Source organism: Brienomyrus brachyistius, chromosome 17 (genome assembly GCF_023856365.1).
Source record: "Brienomyrus brachyistius isolate T26 chromosome 17, BBRACH_0.4, whole genome shotgun sequence".
In the NCBI taxonomy this organism is placed as follows: Eukaryota; Metazoa; Chordata; class Actinopteri; order Osteoglossiformes; family Mormyridae; genus Brienomyrus; species Brienomyrus brachyistius.
Genome location: NC_064549.1, coordinates 10,896,768 through 10,924,048, shown reverse-complemented (window position 1 = coordinate 10,924,048; position 27,281 = coordinate 10,896,768). Strand labels below are relative to the sequence as shown.

The 27,281-nt window shown below is 41.5% G+C and overlaps 1 protein-coding gene across 4 annotated transcripts; it reads right to left on the bottom strand.

Moving 5' to 3' along the window:
* Positions 1 to 6,949: 6,949 nt before the first annotated feature.
* Positions 6,950 to 26,956, bottom strand: LOC125712411 (immunoglobulin superfamily member 5-like). 4 transcript variants are annotated; one of them, XM_048982439.1, is made up of 9 exons: positions 26,822 to 26,956; positions 25,398 to 25,458; positions 22,007 to 22,318; positions 16,002 to 16,292; positions 15,063 to 15,176; positions 12,437 to 12,461; positions 9,711 to 9,799; positions 9,306 to 9,396; positions 6,950 to 8,028 (listed from the first exon to the last, which is right to left on the bottom strand). In XM_048982439.1, the coding sequence occupies exons 1-9, from the start codon at positions 26,900 to 26,902 to the stop codon at positions 7,923 to 7,925; spliced, it is 1,170 nt and encodes a 389-aa protein (XP_048838396.1). In that variant the 5' UTR covers positions 26,903 to 26,956; the 3' UTR covers positions 6,950 to 7,922. The 4 variants fall into 4 exon arrangements, with proteins under 4 accessions (XP_048838396.1, XP_048838398.1, XP_048838397.1 ...); XM_048982441.1 differs by having other exon boundaries at positions 9,306 to 9,355; XM_048982440.1 differs by having other exon boundaries at positions 9,711 to 9,796.
* Between the last annotated feature and the right edge of the window lie 325 nt (positions 26,957 to 27,281).

Genomic DNA, 27,281 nt, shown 5'->3' with positions numbered 1-27,281 from the left:
CCGGCAGACATGTAGGAGATGGTAAAGGTGCAGGGGCATAGAATCCGTGGAGCATAATTCAATTTGTTCAGTCATGCACCATTTCTATCACCATCATTCAAGACTGGAATACGAAGAAGGTTGCTATGTGTTAGGGTTCCTCCCTGCACCGTGGCAAAAAGGTCACTGTGATATTCATTCCCGTGAGGCCTTGGCAGGGACTTAGGGAGGGCGACTCCTTTAATGCCAGTGCACCTCAGGACACGAAAGGAAGTTCCATTATGCTGAGATAATATTGAGGATAAATGGCAGAATGAAATGTGCCTTGGAACACTGAGAGGAAGCAGCCAAATGCCGAGGCTCTGGCACATGACATTGAGGCACAGCGTGGGGTACGGCGCATATCACCCGCACTCATCGCGCATTTTTGCGCCAGCTTTTGACTTTTTTGCTCTCCAGCTAGTCTTTCCATCTGTCCAGAGCAGGAGGACACAACAGCTCGTTCCCAGTGACTCTCCCGTCTTCCTTCTGCCAGTGTTTTGAAAAATCGATCGCTTCACTAGCCCTAATTCTGCTAATAGCCTCGCACTGCAGTCTTCCTCCAAATATCTGGAGTAGCTCAATGCAGGTACAGTGTGTGTGTGGGGGGGGGCTTGAGCTCCAGGGCCCTCAATCATTGGCCGCCATGATAATTTATTCATTACCACTGCTCCTTAGGGGGTCAAACAAAGTGCGGCTGTATCACTGGTCACATCAATTGAGGTTCACTGGAGTTGAGCTGCGTTATGTCCGTTCACATGAATAAACACCAGATTAGCTCTGTGCTCTTAGCTCTTGCGTTTTGATATCTTTTAATCATCAGATCAGAGCGGCACAGGTGATGTCGCCGTGCTTTTGACATGGGCTGATGGTGCCAAGCAGAATTTCTGGGGGAGGTCTCCACAGAAAAGCTGTTATTGTATTGGTAGTTTAGCTTAGTTTCTGTCTACAAACGGAATTGCCTGGTCATGCATATGTAAATGCAGGCTTCTGCTGTCGCTGTGTAGCTTCACTACACTTCATTAGCCAACGCGTGTGAGACACACAGGAAGCAGTAACAAGCCACAGGAGTGGATAAGGGAGGCCTCCTGAGAGTCATTACCGCCGGTCCCCTCTATTTTTACATCCGGAAACGAATACACAAACAAATACTAATTACCGATCCAGATACAGACAGGGAGTTTGAACCCAGAAACCTGCTTCCACTGCTTAGCTAGTTTTTAATTGTGGAACATCCGATGATGCCTCCGATATCCCTGGAGACACGGGACCTGCCTACCTGAGAGAGCAATTGCTCAATTCCTGTCCCATAAAGGGATATGTATTATTTTCCATGTAAGTCATTGGAGAATGACTAGATGTTCGCGAAGGAGAACTAGTGCTGGAGACAGAGTAAGGCCAGAAAGAGATGAGGCCGCGGAGCCGGGGAAAGGCCCACCCACCTCGGCGCACAATGGAACGCTAGACCCCCACAGCCTCTGGTAAAGGTCGGGGAAGCTGAGAGAACTGGTCATGTAACAGGCCTCTGCAGTCGCAGAATCTTTGTCTGGCCCAGCAGGGGTGCAGTGTAACTTATTTAATACGCGCCACATTGAAGGCGATCATGTGACCCGAAGGACAGACAAAGGAAGAGTAATACTGCCAGTTCGAGTAACTCTATACTCTCATTATAAGAGTATTGTTGGTTTCCCTTTACTGTATCATTATGATCGATTCTTATAAACAAACAATCCATTAAACACATGGGGGACATATTTATGGGCTTATAAATACCTTGTCACCATTAGCACTTTATGATTTCAATTAACTCTTTAATGCTGTTTATAGTATGGATATAAAGGAGAATATACGGCATTCTCGCATTCAATTCATTCAGAATTCATGATTTGGATTTTTTAACCAGAGCCACTCTGCAGTGCCAAAAGGATTCGAATGCTAAAACACCCTTAAAAGACATTGCAGTGCTGAAGCAGGTGCAGGTGACCTTTTCTGCCCGATACAAAATTGCGAGGGACCCAAAATGGCTCTTTGAAATGGCGTACATGCGAATGTTTAAGACCTCAGAGTTGCAACATCATTAAATTTTCAGGACCATGCACAGTTTTCTGTTTTTTTTTTTTGTTAATCTTATTTTCTAGAGAGGTGGAAAAGTATCAGTGCATATTAATAATAACCCCCAGGCTTTCTGGCCTGTCCCCTGGGATCCTCCACAGCCATCCGCAGAGATGGGCCATCGCATTGAGTACATTAGCTGAAGCGCGCATTCTATGCGAGCTGCATTGCAGCGCATGTTCTGCAGGGTTGCGGGGCATTCCCCCTTCCTACCCCCCCCCAGCTGTCTTTACGCTCTGTTGCAGTAATTAACACCCAAGACCTGAGTCATCAAGGAAATAAGAAAGTTGCATCTTTCAATAACGCAATAAAAAAATTTGCTGACGTTAATTCAAATAAGAAAATGGGATCACCACAAATTACTTGTACGGTGGGCAGACTTTTATTAATAACTAATCACTCTTTCAGTATTAAAAAATGAAAATGTGTCATCCTTCATCCATGATTTTGTAATTGCCATTCTTCAATATCTATCATCCTTTTCAATCATAACCATTCATGTAACATTATTTGTTATATTGTATCCAGAGTCGTTCGTCATATAACTGAATCCTTCCATGATAAGCATATTAATGGGGGGCTGTGACATTGGGGAATTGAAGGGGGAGGGGTAAGTGATTATAGGGGAGCATTATCTGTCATCATCCAGTTTGAATTCGTATCAGTGATTTTGCCTTAGTACTATGGGGGTTGGAGGTACATATTGGTGCTGATTATACACAAATATGAGGAGGATGCTTGTGCAAAGCAATGCACCTCCATCAAGAGAAGGTTTGAAGAGTAACATCAATTATTGACAAGAGATGTGGGGTACATTTATAATTGATGCCCCCAGCACTGCTCCCTACCAGCGGTTAACCTTATCGTTCAACAACATAAGCTGGAAATGTATTAAGAAGCCTTCGTTTCATTTTTCTTTCTGTGTTTTCTGTCATTGAGAGATTCCAAGGCCTACATGGCATCTTGAGGCTACACCGGGAGATATCCCAACAGGACCTCCTCGTATTCATATCAGTCACTTTCCGCGGAATACCACGTGTCACTGACGATGGAGCCATTAGTGGATTAACCAAGTGAACCGTGATTTGAAGCTGAATTAGGAATTCGACATTCCATCAGCGTCCCGGAAATGTGGACGGGGGAATCCGCCCGGCTTTCATAGATTCACCCGCCTTACAATTTCCCTTTCAGCTTAAACCGCATATGAAAGGTATAAATTATTTGCCTTTCAGGGTGACCGTAAAAAGATAATAATCTTCAGATTTGCCATCTAAATTATTCTGACCTTCAGCTGAATATGCAGCTCATCAGAGAGGAAAAGCACAATCTCGCATGTTGTAATTTCAGATATTGCGGCCACAATTTACATATCCCGGTGATTTTCTTTTTCGTATGCATCAAATTCCAGCATTCTGACGGGTGATTGGTGGACTTTAAAAGCTTGATGAGTCTCTTTGATCGTTCACGTCCACCGATGCTACTTCCCAACATGACCAGACGTTCAGAGATGCTGTCTAGATGTAGATCCCCACTGAGAACCACAACAGCCAACAGCACTGTTTGTTTGCGTGATTGAAGCACAGCCAAACAACACTGCATCCATCTTAAAACTGGGGTACACTCTGCACTCTGGACAGACTGGGAAATTTAAAGACACCAGGCAGCCTGACTGCATGCCCGCGGACATCAGGAGGTAATATACGCAATATGGAGAGAACATGCAAATACCACGCACACAGAGGCAGGACACGAGACCCCAGCCCAGAAAAGTCATGCATCAGTGCTGCCATGTAATGCTTTACATTGACCCTACAGTTTATGCTTTAAAATAATTAACTACGGTAACACGTTCTATGAATTCCATGTGAGAATCTATGAACACATTCATAAAACACACTATAATTCATTCATAAATCATTATAACCATGGCTATAATGCATTATAGATACCTTTGTAATGCCCTAGAAAGTATCCTTATTTTTTATACTGACCATTATGATGCATATTATGGATGCTTTGTAATGGATTATGAAGGCAACTTATGAAGGCCACATTTTACATAGATCTTAAGTTGAAAGCTTGTCTATGTCTTCTTCACATTTTAGTCTATAGTCATTATTTTAAATGGGTAAAAGTATGGATTTGGTTTTAATTCAAGATATACACTAAGAATTCCCAACTATTTTCCCCAATGGCCAAATTCCATCAGCAACACAAAGGCAAAGTCCATCACATCCATAAAAATCCAACACTGATCTACACCATGTTCTACTTTGTGAGTGTTAGCTGTGTAATGCGACCATATGACTGTATGGTCATTAGCAAAACAGACAAACAGCTCATGAAAGCAAGAGTCGGCTTCCCTTTCATTTGATCGCTCGTGATCATCAGAAAAATGCAACGAGACCATTAAAATGTTCCCACAATTCAGGAATACCGTCTACAGGCTCATCAGCCTGAATTTCGCAGTTTTCTTCATTTTCAACCAAAAAAAAAACCACACACTTTTATCTTCAGCATTGATTGTCAACATACACATCTATGAGAAGCATGCAATAAGCATCACCATATTTTCAGATAAATATATTTAAGTAGCATTCATTCAAGGAAAATAACATTAATTCTTTTGCGAGATATCCTGGTCTCCATATACATGCATTTCACTAAAATGCGCTTTTAATTACCTATGAAGAGTTAAGCCAACCTAAGCCGAAGTGAGCTTTTAACAAACCTGATATCACTACAGGTAATCGAATGGAGTTCAGTATGAATTTCATTTGTATCTATATTTATTGACATAGTACCAGTGAAATTCAGGAAAGGAACTCTGAATATTCCCCTATTAAATTTTAGCAATGCAAGTGCTGTGTGTCTAAACATAGAATGTCAAATAATCGTCTTTCACAAATGTCAAGATCTGCATATTTCAAAACATGGTTGGTTTTCACATCTTGTAAAAAACTGCTGTCTTTGGACCTTGCCCTCCTAAAAATCCTCCGTTCTCCCGCATTTCGGGCTCTGCATCCTCTCTGATCTCCTGCCATCACAATTTGTATGACCTGCTGAGTCACTTTTTGTCTGTGTTTTATATTTTTACATGGTAGGGAATGGCACCTCTATTGTCGTTTATTATTTCTCTTCTGTGTTTGGTTAGAGAGGGAGTTAGGGACAGGAAGCTGTATGTTCTATTCTGTTTGTAGATGGCATTAGTTTACTTAGTCAACAGTGTTTGTATTTTAATGTAATTTTGCGGCATTAGTTCTGAATTGGGGCAAATTACTTTTCCTTTTAATCGCTTTATGAGTTGCAAGGTACGTCAATGATGTCTTGACTCTTACGCCTATGTAGCATGCTACATGCAAATAATAGCAAGCCTACTTATCTATTTTTGAAATAAGTGGGTGACGAGTATCGTGGTGGCATCAGGAAGTATAAACGCCTTGGATTCGATTTACTCCTGCTTAAGGTGTAACGAAGAGGAGTAGGGTTCCACTCAAGGTGCAATATTGGAATGCAGAATAAAAATAATAGCGGCTATCAATCATATATGGTTGCGCTGTCAGATTCGATGCAAATAAAACAATGCATTCATTTTTGGCAGTAACAGTTTATATACCAGTCGGAGTTTTGTCAATAGAATAAATGAATGAATTCAAATATGAATAATATTCAAATATCATTTTCGCTTCTCTATACTAGTAACGCTCATGTTTTTGGTTCACAACCTGACAGCCACTGACCTTGAAATCTCAAAAAGCTGAGTAACGCTGTTGTCCTGACAGACAATAAGGACACGGTGGAAAAACTGCACAATGAGCTGGAAACATTCAGTCCCCGTTGACCTTCTCTTTGTTTTGTTTTAGCCCCCTTTTGCTTTTCCATTTTGTATTCGGTTTGCAGTTATTTTGGAGCTAAACTTTGTGGGGGGGGGGGGGGGGGGGGGGGGGAATGCTTTTAGAAAGCTATCAGACTAGAGGAATTTCCTTAAACGGGCATAACCTTATAATCTTCAGATATACTTATAATCTTCCTTGATAAACGCAGAATCATAGTCTCTTGTATGATCATAACGGGATAATTTTTTCAAAAATATTCATTAAACTCATTCTATGGGCATAGAGCTCTTACTGTACCAGGGGCTTAAAAGATACTGTATGTAATACTGTACAGTGTGGGGCAGGTGTTAAGTGTATATTTGCTCAAAACAAAGGAGATGAGCAAATTAGGAATAACACAGGAAAACTAACAGGAATGTCTTCTGTTCTCCAAAACGTTACTGATATCTAGCTGGACGGACAGATGAACCCCGCTTCAGTTCCCAAACCTCTTCTCAGGGGCACCCCAGCCATTCCCTGTATTTGGTAAATTTCATCACCAGCTCACTTAATTAATTAACGTAGTTAATTAGAAAAGTCAAGGAAGCACCGATTAGCCCGTACAAGATGAGTCCGCGGCCAAGCCAAAGAATACAGGGCGTATTGGACGACCGCTGCAAACACGGCGGCAATTTTAGGAGAGGGTTTTGAAATGGCCGAGCTGACACACTTCGACAGACATAATATCATAGTTTTCCACCAGCATGTAGATCATTTAAACCTTGTTTTCTTTAACTGACTGCCTAAGACTTTCGCACAGCACTGTAAGTCGTCACCATGATTTAGGAGTAAAACACCAACCAGGGGAAAGGTTTCATGGTGAATCTGAGACCATGTGACCTGGGCAAGAAGGCACTGAGCCAATCCTGTTAATGACTAGCCGGGGGGATAACCAGCACCATTAAATTACACAATGCCATGAAAGTAACTCAAGTTGAAGGTGATTTTGTTTCTCCATCTATATCTTTATTACCTTTAGTTAACTGTCTGCCAGAGATGAGGCACCTGCTATTCAGTGAGGGACACCGTTTGAAACAGCCGTGACATTTCCTTTCCTCTGAACGAAAAGTCAGAATTAAGAACGAGAAGCTTCATTAAATAGTCGCCGAAGTTAAAAAGTGGCCGAAGTCTGACGGACTTAAATCAAACGGTGTAATGATTTTTGTGGCTTCGTGTGGATAAACAAAGCAGCGATCATTCATCCATTTTCTAACGACTTTCTTAGACAAGGTCACGGGGTTAAAAAAAAGAAAAAGCTTCTCTTCTTATAAACAAATATTGGTAGATATTTTTGTTGTGACATAAGGAGACAAAAAAAAATCCTATCTAGATGACTGCGTCGCATTCCTGGCAAGAAGAATAATACAGTTGTAGAGATGACTTGCATGACCGGAGATGCCCTCTAGAGCATTCAAAAGCTCATTTGAAATCCCTTGGGCTGAAACAAACCAATGGCTGGCAGGGTAGGGTTTTCAGCTGCCTGGAAATGGGCCCACTCCTCAACCCACAACATGGCAACCAGACAGTACTTTTTCTGTAAAATACTTTTCTCAATCTAATAACTCTAATAAGTCATTTCAAATCCTCTTAAGCCTTCCTGAAAACAACAGATGGGACTCCCTTAATGTTTAAAAAAATTAGCTTTTATATCTCAGCAGTCACCATAACGATATTATTGATGTGAACTGGCTTGCAACAAGCCGCAGCCTTAACTTTGCAACCCGAAAAATGTTTGAGCAGTGAAGAATCGATACAGTGTCAAAACTGGACCTTGTAGTCCTCTTCATGCAGTGAATCTTGCACTCTGAAGGAAAGTCCTAAGTATCCACATACCATTTGCAACAGTCCTTGCAGAAAAAAACACCTTGCGTATCAGGAGAGTGTCCTTTATGGACGCGGGTCTGCTGCTAGATCAAACTATCGTGAGGTGCCGGACTCTTTCGGTGTTCTGGATATGTCCAGAACCCGAGCTGTTGAGGTTGGTGCTGTCGGAGGCCATCTGGTAGAGGCGGGGGGCCAACGTCTGAAAATCCACCGGGCGAGCAATTAGTATTTCTTGTTTCTCGGTCCACAGGGTTTACGAAAAAGCGGCTGGACAGATTTTGTACATGCTGTGCTTTCAGTCTCCTTCAGTCATAAGCTAATGTTGGATTTTATTGGTCTCCCTCTCAGAAAGCATTATTAAGTGGAGAAACTCTTCGCAGTGCTTTGGCACTAGTGCCAGCTTTCATTATGAAACTGCTATTATTAGAAGTGTTTTATACAATGTACCTGCAGCTGAGACTTAAAAGCCAATGCTTACTTTACATATACTTCTAGTCTGTATTGCATTTGCGAGGCTTAGAACAAGATCAGAAAGAGATCAGAAATTCAATCAGTGACCTAGAACTAGAGTGACCACCTAATCCATGACTGGAAGGACACCTAGCTGGAACAGGATTTGTACATTGCTATTTCCATTAAATGGACCTGGACTTAACTGAAGCGCCGAGTTCTTGCTGTGCACTGATTGGTCAGTCTCCTGTAATCATGCACGTTTCACTAATGTTAATGTGAAACAGCTGGATGAGTCTCTCAATCAAACAAATGAGTCAAAGCACAAGTAGAACTGAACTATTCAGCGAAGTACAGGAACCTTTCGGTTTTAAAGTAGCTTGTAGCTACTTTACTTTGTAGCTTCAGTGTTTTGTCTGAGACGGATTACGTAGTAACTTCACCTGAAACTGAAATTCAGTGCTATGACCAAAAAAATAAAATAGCAGACTGGTTTTTTGCATGTGTTTATGCCTATACAGACGCTCCTCTACTTACGAATGAGTTACGTTCCGAAGTTGTTATTCAACATCATTTTAAGGGTACACGGAAATACAAAGAACTGCGATGATGGGAGTAGGCAGCCAACGCCACTGCGCAGTGGGAATAACGGCCAGAAGTCGTACTAGGCTAACTGGCACGCAGAAAAAAATAAATAATGTCGCAGACAGGAAACGGGAGCCCAACGAACACATTTTGGACTCGCAATCCTCTTCGTTCGTATGTCTGAAAGTTCGTAAGTTGAAAGTTCGTAAGTAAAGGAGCGCCTGTATTTTCGGTGTCTTTTTCCCTGCTGAAACATCAAGTCTTAGGGGGCCCCAAAAAAACTGTAACAAAACATGCATCACCTTCACCTTCAAAGGCAGTAGGAACAGCAATCTTACAAAGTCAAGAGTAGGGCTTAGTTTCTTAGGCTCTTGGTAGGATGGGACTGTATGTAATACACCCAGGAGCACTTTCATATCATAAGGTGCAGGCTTTTGTTACCTCGGGAGGATTAGCAGTGTTTGTCCGGCTGAATCCGCTATTGTTGATATCTGCCATGGGAAGAACAGGCTTCTCAGCAACCTTGCACTTTCTTCAACAAAAGTTTGCAAGAGGTGTTTATGAAGCTTTGAAAACCATAGATGCCAAATGACTGGTTTCATCCATCCATATATAATGATGTTTCCCAACCCGTCCCTCAGGGACCCCAGACGGTGCATGTTTTTTTGCTGCCTTCCAGCTCCCGGTAGCAAAACTTTGGGGGTGTGAGGCTACTGTATTAAACACTGCCTCCAAAAAGGCAGCTTTAATTTTTAAAACGATGGTGAAAAGACAGTTCATAGGATCTGATCATGCGATGAAAGGGTACTAATTAACAGTCACGTGAGTGTGCTGCTCTTCTCTTACCTGTTTGACCATTAAAGGAGAATCCTAAATTAAGCTCTCCCACCAAGACCTCAGCTCTGGTGTTCCCCTCACACTGCCTCCGATTTCTGCTGAAGACATTAAAACAGCCTGCTTTAGTTTGCCCTTCCATACCACTACTGAAGTAAGATTTAATGCATACATTTCATTTAATACATTTAAGTGTATAAATAAGTTAATTAGTTCGTCAGTGTTTTATTTCAGATAAACAAAGCCCAACTATAAACAAAGCCCAACTATAAAGAAAGCCTAAACAAAGTATCACCAGCTAAGTTTAGATGATTTCTGCTCGAATGTGGTTTTAATTTACATTAATTGAAATTGTTGGTGACTTGATCAGCGGCATACGTTTGGTAGCTAAATTGCTTTTTAACTGCCCACAGACGTTTTCCACTGATACACTTTTAATAAGATCTAAAAAGTAGCTATTGGTATTGCCTCTGTCCTGGATTTCAGTCCAAAGAAAAATCTACGGCTTAAACTACCTATTTAAAAAGTTTAAAAGAGAGATAAAAGTTATAAACAAATCATCTCTATAAGGTTACAGTAGCGTGTTCCAGCACGTTCTCCACCCAGAAAGCACTTCAAAGACTTTAAAGACAAACCCATGCTTTACATCATACTTGTTTACCTTTGATTTATGTCTCCTTTCATTTGTAAAATGATACTTAAAATGTCTGAATGATACATAAAATGTCTGAGAAACTAATGCTTACCCTAATTAAGAACAAAAATATGGCCTCCGTGAAATAAAGATGTTTACTTCTGGACTGTAATGAGTGCCTTTATGTGTTCTCTGTGTTCCCCCCATCAGAGGACGACTGATTACACAGGTCCCTGTTTTGGTTTCCAGAATGAAATATGCACAAGTACAGTCATTACTTCAGCCTAATTAATTCACAAAAAAAGGCAAAACACTCTAGAGGCTCTCCATTAATAAATCTTAGAGTGTATGCTTTCTGCAGTACAAATCAGCAATCAAACACCAGATCAAATAATACACCCTTGTGCAAATTAACTGATACAAGTTGTCACACAGACATGAATGCAGTGGCCTGGGACCTGATGGTTTGCTAAGTGGATGGACAGAGGAGGCACTGTGCCCAGAGTCTGGCAGGCCTGGTCAGGTGGGGTTAGAGCTGGGAGGTATGACTGAGTGGATGGACTGAGGAGGCCTTGTGCCCACAGACTGGCAGGCCTGGTCGGGTGGGGTTAGAGCTGAATGGATGGACAGAGGAGGCACTGTGCCCAGAGTCTGGCAGGCCTGCTCAGGTGGGGTTAGAGCTGGGAGATATGACTGAGTGGATGGACTGAGGAGGCCTTGTGCCCACAGACTGGCAGGCCTGGTCAGGTGGGGTTAGAGCTGGGAGGTCTGACTGTGCTTCAGTCATCCATACATGTTTGAAATGAATGTTCTGCGGCTTGGGTGCCACATCGTGTTGCCGTGGGATTTCCTCCGGCTTCTCTGATTTCCCCCCACAGTCCAAAAACATGCAAGGCGATAAGTTTGAATTAGCTGCGGTCAGTCCGTCTGCATGTAGATGCGACAACTTGTTTAAATTATTTTGCACAAAGGTGTAAGTCAGTTTAATCACCATAGGACTGTAAGTTTCCTGTCTTTGTAACGCAGGGAATGGCTCGTCAGACGTGAAGAGAAGGCCTGTAAACTGCAGACCTGCTTCTCTATATAACTGCGATGAAAAAACACCGTAAATCTCAACGGGCCTGTCCTAATAATGCATTAAAAAAAACTCTATGGGGTTCACATGTACTGTATATATCATAAAAGGCCACATATACCAAGAAGTATGACCATTCAGGTATAATATACTGCAGATATTCCCACACCAGCATTGTGAAAAAATAAGAGACAAATAATAGACCAGCCAAGGGAAAACAAGCAGTACAGGAATCTCACATGCGCATCTATACTGAATAAAATATTGAATAAAATAGTCCCAAGGCAACAAAAAAAACTAATAATTTCATTAAATCAACCAAATGATCTTGCTCGTCAATTGAAAAGGATGACGTAAACTATGCTCTCCTTCTGTATGTCAGGTGGAGGCAGAGAGACCAATTACTCTCAACAACTGACAACTTTTTAAACAGCAACGTTATGTTACTTCATACTTCATACTGCATTACGAAACTGTGATTTCATGCCACGCTTATGTGTCAGAATGAACAAACCCATTATATTTGCATGACTGTTCTGGATCACAGTTTAACCACATAGTACCCAATTAAGGAACAGGATTCAGATTGTAATACCTAATTTGTTTCCTGAAGACTGCTGAGAAACCACAGTACCTGTAAGGTGTGTTTGCTTAAAGGTACATTGATATGTTTTGTTATGTTCTGGAGAAGTAGAGATTTTTATCAGCCAGATGGAGCCACCATCACTCTCTCTCTCTCGCTCTCTCTCTCTCTCTCTCTCGCTCTCTCTCTCCAGTTTTGCAGTTCGTTTCGCAGATGGTTACCTACAGCGGGAAAGGAAGCCAATTCTCTGTATTTTTTATTCCTAGTAATGCTTCTGTGCGGCGCAGCTTCAACCAATTAATTGGCAGCAAGGTCTGAATGGCAGGAAAGCAGCCGGGACCATCGCTTCCACCCTGAACCAAGCAGCCCAAAGAAGACCCAGGATTAAGCTACAAAAGCAGGGGGGAGGGCAAAGCGCTGTCAAGTCTGCCTGCTTCAGTGCTTACCTCATTTCCTGCCGACAGCTGGCTTCTGAAAGAGAGTGAAATATAGCTTTAATAAATAGGAAAATTAAGTCATTTGTCTTTGAATCCATAATCTTCTTTATTCTTAAATTGAACCAGTTTACACCCACTGAAAACTTCTCAAGTAGCTCCATGGATAATGTAGTCAAGTCCATTTTTCTTTCCACGCATGACAAGGAGCCCTTGAGAATTCTGATCTGCAGCAGCAATATATGCTCAGCAATTGCTGGTTTGGGACAACATAGTTCCCGAAGTGCAGGCCCTTCCCAGACAGTGCAGAGGAGAAAAAAAATCCCTGCACTAAGCTCTAATGATTCTCATCATGGTGCATCATCGCTTTTTCCCCCTGTGGTTCAGGGTAGAGTGGGAGTAATTAGGCAAACTTGGCACATATGGTGCGACGCAGAGGGCATGAACACAGGACAAGCCCCAATATAGGATTTAAAGAAGAGCTCCGGAACAGTATTGCTGGGTCGCTTAGCATCATCCAGTACGATAATATCACAAAATGATATTTCACTAAAAGGAGGTACATTTATGAGTAAGTGTGTTGGATAGCTAACAACGCAAAGCCAATCAGACAAGGGATCTTTAAGAAATGTAAATAAATAGCTCTGACACAGTTACATGTCCTATGGTCTATTTATCTGTTTCCATAGCTACACATCTAGGGTGACAGCAAGCCTGGAGCTTAATGCAGGAAATATAGGATATAAGTCAGAATAGCCTGGATGGGATGCAGGTCCATTCTAGGGCACACAGTAGCACACTATGGACAATTAAATGTAACGCTTTACATTAACTGCATTTTCATAATGTCCTCATATAACGTTCATAAGCAGCATGTAAGTATACCTTACATCTTACAGTATGTTAGCAGCTTTAATATACATGAATAACAAACATTATTTGGTTATACAATTATACTGTTTGTTATTATCATATGATATTTGTCATTAATGTATATTAAAGCTGTTATGCTATGTTAGTATGTTAATATAGGTATATGCTGCTTATGAATGTTCTATGAATGCATTATGAAGGTGCAATTAATTTAAGGCGTTACGTAATTTACAGACACTCATTTACTCATCACTTAAAGACTAGTTTTTGGATCAGCAGAGGAAACAGGAAGGGTCTGGAGCAAAGTCAAGCCAAGATATACAAATAGTTAAGCATCTGTGTGTGACCGGCGATGGAACGACATCCCATGCAGGACATCCGACGCCTCAAACCCTGTGCCTCTTGGGACCGACCCAAAGCTCACATTCAGCACAGCCCTGCATTGGATAGTTAGTGAAAATACATGGTAGCTTCTAGGAGAACAATTCCGGTCCCTATCGCACTTAATAATAACCACACACATGCTACGTCATTGAACGAAAATGTGCTGCAGTGACTAAGGTCAAACAGATTGCATTTTTTGCTAAAGAACTGGGGAAATAGATTGAATCAAGCATGTTATTAAAGAAATTGCAAGGATCAGGAATCATACCCTCAAATTCTTCTGGTTTTGAAATCTGGCAGAGGGATTACAAGAATTTAATAGGTGATTTAGTTATCGCAGAAAGGCAGGCTCTTTTAATGACTGAAGGAAACAGTCCCTTCAGAAAGGTTTCCAGGAACTCAGGGGAATCCCTGGAAACATCCAGACAGCCGGGTCACCTCCAACTCAATGGGTACTTAATGAAATAAATCCTTAAAGCTCAAAGGAAGCCTACCATGGATTTCAATACTCCTTGAAGAACCCATGGACATTCTTTATTGTTTAATCTCTGAATACAGGTGCCACCATTTCTCACTAAAAGTAATTGGATTTCGCTCATAAATATTTTGGCGGTTTATTATACAAAATCGTGACATTATAAATACATTATGCTTCCTTGCTTAGCATAAATCTGAGTACCCATGTGATTTGGAGACTTTGTGCGTGTGAATATTAGCTGAGTAAAAGCTGAGTTTCAGCATCTTTTGTACACAGCATGCTAAAAACCCGCTATAGAGTTGATCTTTAGGAGTGCGTGTAAAATTAATTTGCAATCTTGAAACTGGCCAGACCTCAGGATGTGCCTCATTCAGTTTAATGCAGCTATTCCCGACTTGCGTAATGTTAGTATGAACAGGGTGGGGGTTTGGTAACTGTGCCCCTTAAGCTAGGCTTATTTTTCCTCCTATTAATAGTTGTTTTCTCTCCTCTGTTGTCTTTATCTTTTTTCATGTTTTTTTCTTCTTTCTTCGTTTCCTGTCTTTTTCTTTCTTATGTAAAACATTCACTTTTCTTACGTAAATCTAGGTGGGTCTACTCTGCCGATAAGGGTGTTATATAACAGGACAGGGAGCCTCCTACCTATGGCTTAATTAAGTTGCCCCGTGTATTCTTCAGCTGCACTGAAAGACAAAGCCAGCAGAGTTTTCCTCTTTAGTACTTTTTTTATTACCCTAGTAATATTCATTCTTTCTCATCGAACTCTCCTCTCTTGGAGAAATGGAGGTGTGTGTGTGTTCTGAAAATGTCCGTGCTCTCGCCTGTGCTATTTCACTATATGTGTGTACTTGTATGTGGGCTGCATGGCCATCTTCGTGTGGAAAAACCAGCTGAGCTACTTACTTGATTCTCTTTGCCTTGTGATGATGAAGACAACGGCAGCAAACACCAGCAGTGAGACAAACACGACCCCAAACAGGATGAACGCAATCACAAGACTGACGTCGGGCTCACCGGCTGAAGAGATTTGGAGAATGTTATTCAAGGGTGTGGGGTTGGCTTCTATGTTGGTATGGCCCAAATCAGCCCCGAACACCCCCACCCCACCTGAAGACACACTGCACTTCCACAGTATTGGTATAGACCTGTCCATACCCCAGTCTACTCCCTTAAAGTTGTTATAGAGCAGAGGTCACCAACATAGTGCCCACGGGCACCAGGATGCCCCCAAGGACCACAGCGTCTAAAATGTAATTTTATCCTGTTGCTATTCTTCTTTAATCACATTTGCATTTATATAGATTTGAAAATGACAATATCTAAAAATAAAACATTTAAAACATGTTTAATATACATAAAGTTTAGATAGGTTTAAGAGGGCGTTTCAAACTGGTAGCCCTTCCTCAGTATCCGTGAAGTAGCTCTCAGCTTCAAAAAAGCTGGTGACCCCTGTTATAGAGCATAACTCAAGTCAAATCAAGTCACTTTACTGCAGGGTTATTCAAATCACAGTCCTCAAGATCCAAACACTGATGATTTTCCAGCCTTCTTTCACCCCCGAGGCAGGTGTGAGGCCTCTGTGGCTGATCAGAATCAGTAATTATTAAACTACCCGGGAGAACTGAAAACAAGGCCGGGATTCGGAATCGAGGTCCCGATTTGAAGAGCCCTGCTTTGTTGTCATTCACACGCATAAAATGAAATTGTGCTTTTGCAGTTAGAACAAAGAATATAATAAAAAAAACACTGAACATTAAATACTGGATTAGAAGAACAATAACTTAGCGCAAGTCATCTGTAACCTGTGTAAAAAAATGTTGCTTGGTGAGGCGACTGGCTCACCGACAGTCAGAAAGACGCTGCTGTTTCGGGGTGATTGAAGAGCGGGCACCGAGGCAAGACATTCCACGGTGACACTCCCTTCTGCTCGGAAACCTAAGAAACTGGTGGAGTCGAGCAGCCCACCGGAGACCACAGTGCTGGTGTTGTAACCGGCCTCCTCCACCTCCGTGCCATTCACTTTCCATCGCACCGTGGGCTCGGGGTCCCAGCCAAAGACTCGGCACTCAAAGTAGAACTTCTCCCCCCGCCTCTTCATAACATCTCCCCCCTGGACTTCCACGCTCCCGATCACTGGGGTGGAGCAGAAGTGAACTTGTCAGATAGAATACGGCATATGTCTTAGTTCCTTTTTTATTTTATGGTTGACCTGTTTTGATTAGTGTCGATTACTGCTGATATGACTGAGAGAAAGAGGCTAAATGTATCTGTGTGATTATGTAGGTCATGTTTGTGATTTGTTTTCTATTAAATTATGCTAATAATTATCATAATCATTCTTCACACAGTGTTTATTTGATCAATTTTCCTTGTTGTTTTCTCATAATGGATATGAATGTTCCTATTCCACTAAATCCAAAAGCGTCTCAATATGCTTCATCTATCCATCCAACTTTCACCTGAGTTGCAAAATAGTATGCTTTTTAAATCCAGGGATGCAATTTTTCTGCCTTTGGTGAATGATCCTCAGATCTGTGGTTCCCAAACCGATTGACTGCGATTGGGCGGATACAGAACTTGTAAAGATGAATGGCTTTACAACTTGGGGGAATTTCATCGTCTGCCTATATTATTTATGCGGCATGCAGCATCTCCATTTACAAAAGAGGAAAAACTGATTTATGTAAATAATGACAAAATTTAGTGAATTATTTGGCATTTTTTTCCAAAACAACCTTATGGGTTTAATTACAATTGTATACTCCTGTACAGCCAGATATTTCAGTGAAAAAGCCGATCAAACGATAAGCTTTTTTAAACCACTTATAATTATTTGTTTAACTGACAAACTGCTGTTACAGTCCACTGATTATCAGGTTTCTGTTTACTGCTGATTTTCCGTAACTCCAAATAAACCGGATCTTCTTGTAGTCTATCTTAGCTTGATTATCAACACGCTCTCAATGGTCCTCAATATGACGCTCTTGATAATTCAGTTTCATCTAGATCAGGGGTCACCATCCTTTTTGAAACTGAGAGCTACTTCACGGGTACTGAGCCATACGAAGGGCTACCAGTTTGAAACGTCCTCCTAAACTTATCTAAACTTCATGTTTAATGAAGTTTACATGTTTTAAATGCTTTTTTTAGATATTGTCATTTTCAAATCTATATAAATGCAAATGTGATTAAAGAAGAATAGCAAAAGGATAAAATTACATTTTAGACGCTGCTCACTGGTGAGTTGTGCTATTTTTAGAACAGGCCCGCGGGCGACTCATGTGGTGCTTGGGGGGCGTCCTGGTGCCCGCGGGCACCATGTTGGTGAGCCCTGATCTAGGATATCAAGCCTTGCATATGTTTTCTTTTGAACTCATATCTTTCTTGACAACTGAATTTAGCTGCATATACATATATGTCTGTGCATGTATTTTGTTTTCTATATGGAAATTCTAACTGGTAAAATAATGGTTGGGGTAAAAAAATAGAAAGTGTACAGTGTGGATTTGCAGCTGCCGGGCACCAGTATACCAGAGTCGATAGCATACAAATCACCGACATAGTTGCTGACTGCAGGGTGGGAATGGCGAGATGCTCAATTAATTAAACAAGTCTGTCAGCACAGAAAATTCCTCTCCATCTGCACCGAAGTATTTTATCTGCCATACGCTGTTGTTAATGGGTATATATGTCAGTGGAAATTTGTAGTGTCATCAGTAAAGCTCTTTGGTATGTAATATATTGGAGGCAATGGGGCATCGTTTCTGCCACCCCCCCCCCAGAGATTCTTGCATGGGCTTATCAGCTGAACTGCCACTTTGTGGGGGGGGAGGTGAATTAGCCGAATGATAGCTGTGGGGGTGGAGGATGGGATAGGGTTTCCGGGTTCATTTTCGAAATGAAGACAGAAGTCGGTCACAGTGACTTATACTCCATTCGGTGTCTTAACAGGGCCAAATCTGGAGGGGTCACCAGGTGATTTTCGGAGTCTGCTTTTTTGCCAATGCCAATATTGTCCCATAACCACCCCCCCCCCCCCCCCACTACAATTTGTAGCAGCAGGAAGAATAGATAGGGGGTTGCAAGACCGCAAACAAAACGTTTGGGAACCGTACAACAGAGAAGTAGTTAGAAAGCTTATAGTAAGTCAAGGGTTAGAATTTCGTTAGACACCCCACCCCCCCCACCCACCCCCGCCCACAAAGGATTAGAAGGAAAACCAGTATTTTGTCTCTTTCATTCTGTTACTGCATATTTGAAAATTATCGCTGTGCAAATCTTTCATCTATAAACACAAACAAAAATTGATTCGGCTTGCCAGCATTTCTTGAGACTTGTTCAAGCCTGTTCTCTGGTAGCATCTTGCAAGCACTGTAACCGCAAGTGGGGGGTGATGATGTCGACGCCATTGTGCTAACAGACATATAAAAGATGCTGAATGTGGAGATTCCTATCCAATGCCCCCCCCCCCCCCCCCATCCCATCTAAGACAATTGCTGCATCATGAATTGATAAATTGCAATTTGTCTTCTCCAAAGAACAGCATCCACATAAGCCCTGCGAAACAACGGAACAGCCAGCATTTCTTAAAGATAAGAGGACGGTCCGCTTCCTGAAGAATGAGAGGTTGCTATCGGTCACCTGGAAGGGTGCCTTGCACTCGAATCTCCAATATAATCTTATCAGAGAAACTGAAGCATTATAGTTCATCGATGGCACACACAAAATCCTTAACAAAAATTTTATTAAAAAATAAAACTCAACTCATCTTCCAACAATTTATCCTGGACAAGGTCATTAGGGTTCTCAAACCTACAACAGGCAGCACATGGCAGGGGGCAAGACAAAAACCTGGGCAGAAAGCCAGTCTGTCACAGGGCACTCACACTAAGAAAGTTAGATACAACTGTTAGACATAACTGTAAGTCTTTAGACTGGGGGTGCCGAACCTGACCCTTGGAGGGCTGCTGTGGGTGCAGGTTTTCAGGATGACATCTCAATCAGCCAATCACAGTAGGTCCCCAGGACTGCAGTTGAGAACCACTGTTTTATTATTGGCTGATTATGAGGTCATCGCAAAAACTCACACCCATACTGGCCCTCCATGGAATACCCTACCTCTGCTTTAGACTGTAGCAAGGAACCAGACAATCTGGAAGAAACCTGCCCTACACAGGGAGAAGATTCAATTGCCGGAAAATATTCTTCCTTATAATAAAGTGGAATGGATAGTTAAGCGACCTACTGCAGTACCATAGAATTATTCTGGGCTTTGGCTCAGCTGTGTGGTATGCAGATCGGAACAAGCAGGTGGTGAAGGCTAGCCAACGAATCGCTGGGGCTGACCTCCCGAACTTGAACGGTGTCTACACCAGCGACGAAGGCTAGAGTCATAGCCATGGACACTACACAGCCAGGCCATCATCTGTTTACACCATTAGCATCCGGTAAGCAGTACAAGGCAATCAGATCCCAGACAAACAGAATGTGAGACACTTTATTCCTCAGAGCTGTTTGTCCATCTTCCCTCTCATTCTGCAAACTGATCAACACGTCACATCTCGGGAAAGATTGTAAATAGAGTTGCAAATACCACAAACTCAGTATACTTTAACTTATTTCCCTGCATCATTTATAGAATCCCCTACTCAAATTGTAACTGCTTCTGGTAACAGTTCACTTGAGGGGGCACAAATAATAAAGTACTACGCTCTGACTTTCTTACTCTGTATTAATAAACCACAAACTAAGTCTAAGTTACATACTGATCTCATGTTCGTTCGTCATTAATGAATTGTAGCGCATCTTTTATTTCAAGAAGTTACTATATTCGTCACTGTATCTGTTAATTCTGTAAACCTTTGTGAACTACTGAAGAAAACACTGCAAGAACAAGTAATGAAATAACATAAATGTAATATTAATCGTATTATTTGCTCATCATTAATGAATTGTGATGCATGTTTTATGTCAAGTAGCTACTATATTTGTTCATTAATTGTACTTCAGTAGTAAGTTACTACTGAGCATGTGTGCTCCCAAAGTAGTGTTACTCTGCTTCCTATATCTACATTCTCAGATGACAATTTCTCCATTGAAATTTTCATAACCTATATTTTTAAAGTAGCATGAAAATAAGAGAAGTGAATGACTTTCGACAAACGGAAGTATGATGACAATAAGGGTTTATTAATCTTGATCTATTTAAATACACGTCGAATTTATAACATGAGATTAATCGACATAACTAGAATCCCATTCAGCATGTCCATTGTCTTTTATTCTGTGCTTCCAGGAATAGGGTCAAAGTTCTCCATGACCTTATACTGGGATAAGCACTTATGGATGGTGGAAGGAAGGGCGAATGGATGAATAAATATGAAAGGTATTTGAGCATTTAGTTCACACTCCCGGAAAATACTACCAGGCTGTACTTAAAACTAGCCGTGGTAGAAAATGCACCGCAATCCAACAGTCCCATAATGATCTGTGTAAAACAATTCGATTGTAGACCAGTAATATTTTAGATAAAAATGTCATCTAAGTATCTACATGCGTTTAACCTACAGTCTCACGCCATTGTCATCTGCATGACCAGTTGAGCCCATTGTGAACTGTTCTGTTCCTAGAGGAAGCGAAGTAAATAACAACAGATTCGATGGGCTCCAGTTCAAGGACAGTGAGATGAGTGTCAGCGGCATCTGTAATGCTATGGAAAGAGTGTTGCTCAAATAGCAATTTGCAGTCAAGTTACCCACGTCTGTTAAGACCGGGCCGGCTGAATTACCGAAGAGCATAAGCAGCATGTTCCGTGTGAACCATTAAAAGTTCAAGACCCTTATTTATGTCCGCGCAATCAATTTCGAACCTCTCGCTCCGGCTCTGTCAAATGCCAGCAGTAGGCAAAAATTAAACCATACGCTACAGCAAGTTCTCCGTGGAGCTTTGCTCATCATATTTAAGTATCAGGGCCTTTTTCATGCATTTTAATCCGCAGTTTTATATATTCACACAAACAAACAACTGAAACAGAAGTAGGAGGCGTAGCACAGAACCACTTGGCGCGTTTTCAGCTTCCTGAATTTGTTTGCTGGTGTTGCTGCATTTAATCAGAAATCTTTTACTGGAATTCAGGCTTGTGTTTTATAATTATTACTAAGAATTTGTTTACATTCCACGGTCTCAGACAGCAGGACCCTTTATGCTGGTTTCTCATACATTACATCATATCACACAAAGCTAAATATATTACATCAACTACCCATAATGCTCAATCCTTGTAAAACTCTTTCAATATTCATGAATGCTAATATATATTACAGCAATCCAAACACTGGCTACAATAAAATTGCAAATCTCATTGATTCAAACTGGAACTGCTTTGTCGTCGTATTTCCGTTGAGCAGTTTTTATTCTTAGGCATTATAATTTTCTTCAGGGGTGATTCTAGGATTGGCTCAGCCGCCAGTTGGGTTGCCAGTTTCAATATGAAGAAATATGGGACACCACCCACCGGGGCCCTAACAAAAAAAATAAAAATTACCCCAGTGAGGGGGTTATACAAATTTGGAAAAATCGTTTTTATGAGGGCTTGGACAAAAAATATAGTGGCTGATGATATATAGGGTCTATAATTGCCTATACTCTTCTGATTAAGGTGGGCAGTCTCCTGACAAAAGTGTGTTTACATTTCCATTTGTTTGTATCGTCTGGGTACTTGATCTCCTGTTGGAGGGCGAAACAATTTAATTTTCTGCTGCACCAGCAGATTAAAATAAATGCAGTGTTTACAGTTCAAGCAAACAGAGCAGCAGCCACGGACAGCACTGTCAAAGAAGGTAACTGACCTTGGACCAGCAGTGTCGTAGTTTCCATTCGCATCTTTTGGAGGTCACAGGTGACAGACCCAGTGTCGTTCTGCTCCGTACTCTCGATGATGAACTCCCAAGCAGTGAGAGACGCCGTTGAGTGGTTCACTGCGTGGAATCTGTCACTGCTGCCGAGGACACCGTGCCGTGCCGAAATGGTCAGCGACACACTGCCGTTCAGCAGCCAGGACATGGCGTCCCAGAATGCAGTGGTGCTACAGTTGAAGCTAGCTCGGGAACCATTGACCACAGTGGAAAGTTTGGGCTCCAGCTGCACCGAGCCCAGTGCCTCTGGTAACAGAAGAAAGGTGTTTTAGCACTAAGAGAGCAACGCTACCAACCACTAAACAGATCATATCCATGCAGCATATCTGTTACACATACTGAAAATCTGTTACACATTTTTTTTTTTGCTTGGAAAAGGCTATGACAAACATTGTGTCAGGATTATGGGACATACCAGGTATTGGTGATATGACTCAAAACACAGTGATTTAAGAATAAGACAAATAAATAATTTGAAATTTATGGGTCTGATTCAAGTGTGCATTTATTGCAGTAGTAGCAGTGATATTGCAGTCATACATCCCTTAACAACAGGACTACACTCTGAGAAATGTGTCGTTAGACAATTTTATAACATATATGTATATATAAAACATTATAGCCATGTCTATTATCATTATGAATGCTTTTTCCTTAACTCTTATGCTGACCTTTGTAATACATTATGGAGGCACCTTATAAATGAGAGGTTCATTGGAGCTTATGAAGTATTATAACCAACACTATAATGCCTTATGACTTTCAGTAAAAGATGCTGTAATGCTTTATTAATTATTACACCAACAGTTATATGCCTTATGAAGATATCTGTAATGCATTATAGATGACAGCTTACAAGTACCACTTTTTTATGAGAAGAAAGAGTACACTCTAAAATAACGATATCAAGTACAGTATTATCAGGATTGGTCCTTGTCTTGTCCTGTTCTGGCCATCTCCCCGTTTGGCCAGCAGGTGTCGCTCGAGATCCTGTTTTTTTCTTAGTTTGGTGCTGGTTTCGGTCTCTAGTGTGTTCCCCTGCTCCCTGGGCCAACACATGGCTGAATGGGCTGAGCGTGTGTATGACAACTGCGCTCCCCGATTATCCAAGGTAGTGGCCAGACTCCGCTTTATTAGCCATTCGGAGCTTTGCTTTCCCTTTGCTAGTTCTTGTGCTCATGTTTCTGTTGTTTCTTGTTTTCATGCATTCGTTAGTTTTCCCTACTTGTTTATAATTTTGTACTGTAGGCCAGCTCTTTGTTCCACCTAATGTTTGAGGCCTTAGTGATTGTAACCTTCACCTGCCTCTAGTCACTTTTAGCATTTGATTCATTGTCAGTGGCCTGCATCTGTTTCTTGTTTGTTGCCTCGCCTTGTCTTATGTTTATATACGTACCTGCTTCTGCTTTGTTCCTCACTTAGTCGTTATGTACTGCATTGCGTTTGGGTCTGTGTATCCCTTGCCTGTCTTCCCTGAACCCACTTTTGTAAGTACGTTTTCTTCTCATGTGTTTAGTTATAGCTTGTTTAGTTCTAGTTTTATCTCCTGGTTTTGTTTTGACCCCTCAGGGTCCCTTTTGTTCTCGTTAGTTTGTTCGTTCCAAATAGAACTCCTTGTTGTCCCCATGCCACACTGTGGATTGTCCCTTCCATCATACCACGCCATAACACAGTATAGTAGATGCATAAACCAGTAACATAGTTGTTTATTACCATTATAAATTATTGTGCATTGTACATAATTGTATTTACTATACTTTTACATGACTGGTAGTGTGGTAGGTTTGTTTAAAGGCAAGTCAAGGCAATGCAAGTTTATTTATATATATAATTATATATTTATATCTTCAAACACAGAGGTCATTCAGAGTGCTTTACATCGATATATCATTTTATATACATCAGTAGGTGATAAGAATTTTTCACCTCCATTATGGTCTTAAGAGACCACTGTCGTATATGCAGCCTGTCGTTTGCCGAAGTTGAAAACCAGAGAAAAGGTCATGATAAAAACCTAAGATCATCTGTATTGGAACGTTTGTGAGAAGGAAGCAAACACCAAAAAAAACATCATAAAGACGGAACTGGAGCCAAAAATGAACTACAACCTTGGGGTCATAAGGCAAACCGAACCAGATCAATTTAATCATAAAGATTTGAAAAGACTCTGCTGCTTAGTAAGATTATGTCCCTCCAGCCCACAAATTCTCTGCTGCCCCGATGTTGACAAGTAACAGATTAGGGTCCAAAATGGAAACTAGGACACTGGGGATTTGTAGTTTAGATAAACGAGATCTGTCTAATTACCCAGCCTGCTCTAGGCACCCAGGCGCTGTGTGGGTGACATGGTACATAAGGCAAGGAAGAAATGGCATGCTCTTTGTTTAATTGTATCCTGGAGAGAGCTACTTTGATTAGTCAAATGCAAAGTACAGTGTGGGTCCTTTGACAAGGAAGGGGCAATAAAAAAAACACTCAGTTATTCTGCATTATTCATTTCCCTATATAAACTATTACAAAGTTTATTTTCACCTCTGGCACAGTAATTGACTTTCCAAAGAAGAGGATTTTCATATCATGTTTGAGTGTGGGGTGTGATTCTGCACCTACAGTGGGTTAGGCCTCTGTGCCTGTGATCAGAAGATCAAATCCATTCCTAGGTAGATTATGCATATGTCTGTCGGGCCCTTAACCCCTCAACATGCTTACCCTGTGCACTGATCTCAAGATTCACTCTCACCAATATAATGCTTCAAATGCCTATTGAATATGCTTCACGTGCAAGAATTTCCATATAGTACAATTAGCTAAACAGCCCTTTGCTGTTAAGCAGATTAGAGTTTATACAGAGTGATGACTGTAAAGCATATTATCGTCGTGTCTGGAAGCCAAAGGACTTGAGGGCAGGTATCAGGAAAACAAATAGGGGCTTTATTGAATAATACTAAAGCAGGGAAACAAAGCTGGGATCAAAAGGGTAAGGGTTAGCATGGTGAAGGGCACAGGCAACAGGAGAATGGATGTTAATGACCAGACTGGGGACGATGAGACAAACAGGGGCATACATGCAAAAGATTAACAAGTGGCTAGTGAGAGGCAGCTGTGCGTGATTTCCACACGAGGGTTTGGAATGAGAAGCAAGACAAGAGGGGTAAACGAGTAACAGGCGTGGCTGGTTAGGGAGAAGACAGGCAGGGATTGACAATTGTACATTATAATATGCAAAATATATTTGTTACTTGTTAACAATTTACTTGTTGCAACAATTATAACAATTAAGTTCAGAGTGATGGAGGTTGCTCTCCAGCTGACCCAGTCCCCTCACCTAAGCTCTGGTCCAGTGAGAGGATCAAGAGGAGAATCACACGCATGATGTCAAAGCATCGCTGAAAAAAAAACAGGTATGAGCAAGTCAGCTAGGCAGCCATCCCAAAAAGCTACAAACCCACCCATGTGAAGGGGGTTCAAAGTACAAATACAAGCATATGTTTTAGTTTGGGTTCAGTTCTTAGTCGCTTAAGGACAGTTCTAGGCCAGGAAGAGTGCAAGTTTAAAGGCCGCGTTTCAGCCAGCGGGGATAGGAAAAACCCTGGTGCAATCCCTTTCTACTAATAGAAGTAAATAACACAGAGTCCAAGATCTGGGGATAATTAATCATTAAATCTCACAATGCCCCACATGGGCTAAGAATCCTCTAGAACAGCGGTTCTCAAACTTGGTCCTCGGGACCCACTGCCCTGCTTGTTTTCCAGCTATCCCTGCCCTACACACTGCTGATTACCTGGATCAGGTGTGTTCAGTCAATCAGAGGAGCAGAAGTTGAAAGACAGCTGGGACTTGCGTGTGGGGCAGGGATAGCAGGAAAACAAGCAGGGCAGTGGGGCCCGAGGACCGAGTTTGAGAACCACTGCTCTAGAACTACTCAATATTACTTGTCTGTCGCTCCACTGCTCTATTCCCAACTCAACATAAATAGATACTATCCACAATAAATTCACTTGCGTCCTTCTTCTTCCATATGCAATACTCACATGCCTAGGTACTAGGTATGTCTTCCCTCTTTGCTTTGGGAAAAAGCTATTTTGTTGTAAATTCACAGGGCCCTCACACTTGCCCTGACCTAAAGAAACCTGAGACTTTTCGACAGAAACAAACATCTATCAGCTTCATTGAAGGTGCTGCTATTGAAAACAAATAACTCATGTAAGACTGCGTTTCACAGAGGCCTTAAAGTTTCAGTGTTTTGCCGACCAGACAGAAAATGTGTAGGCTTTCTGGTCATCGGTATTGATGTTCTCACTTCTAAAGAAACCTCTAGAATGTGACGTCCCACAAAATTTAGGGGTTCATATATAGTTCTCACTTTGAAACTCCACCCAGACACTTGCCAGCAAAAAGAGAGCTTCCATCAGGATAAGATTAACTGTGAGCGAAAAATGGATGGTACTTGTGAAGTAACTCAAAGTAAAATACCTTACTCTATTTTTGTTGCAAGAACATAAAACACTCTTCCATGAGAGAAAGGGTGACCTACACTTTGTGTTTTTTCGGAAAATCACCCAATGAGACTTATATATTAAAAAGAGCAATTTAATTGAACTATGTTTTATATAAACGGAAATATAAATACATATTGTCACTAACAGCGAGACATAAATAGGACAGTCTTTCTCCTTCGATTTGATCTCCTTGCATACATTACGCTCACATTCTACACAAAAGTACGGAGCTTTTAAATGCTTCACTTACATAACTCCAGATGTTTGAGGAAAAACCAATTAAAAAATGATCTGTGATATCAATCCAAGCGGGACTTTGTTTAAGTTTCATATAGTTTTCTGACAGCTCACGGACATCTCACTTCTCCCTTTCGTACCACAACCCAGCATTGTGTTAATGCTTAATAGAGATAAGTGACTCATCAACAGAATGTTCCTGTATTACTGAACCCTCAACAGTTTCTCATATGTATCAGGACACAGTATAGTCCTAGTAAGGAATGCTCTTGGGTATCTATGTATCGTAGATAATTTGCCAGTCAATGTGGGCCTTCCTGCGATGGGCTGGCCCCCCATCCTGGGTTGTTCCCAGCCTCGTGCCCATTGCTTCCAGGATAGGCTCCGGACCCCCCCGTGACCCAGTAGGATAAGCGGTTTGGAAAATGGATGGATGGATGGATGTGGGCCTTATCCTAAGTATATATTGTTTC

What these genes read in the sequence shown, in the direction of transcription:
- LOC125712411 (XM_048982439.1), bottom strand. Translation starts at nt 26,902, where the DNA reads ATGAAACTTAAACAAAGTCCCGCTTGGATTGATATCACAGATCATTTT. An exon ending in CACAAGGCAAAGAGAATCAA is followed by an intron (nt 12,462 to 15,062) that starts GTAAGTAGCTCA and finishes ACTCTCTTTCAG; the next exon opens with AAGCCAGCTGTCGGCAGGAA. An exon ending in CTCCTTTAATGGTCAAACAG is followed by an intron (nt 9,397 to 9,710) that starts GTAAGAGAAGAG and finishes CTTTTGTTGAAG; the next exon opens with AAAGTGCAAGGTTGCTGAGA.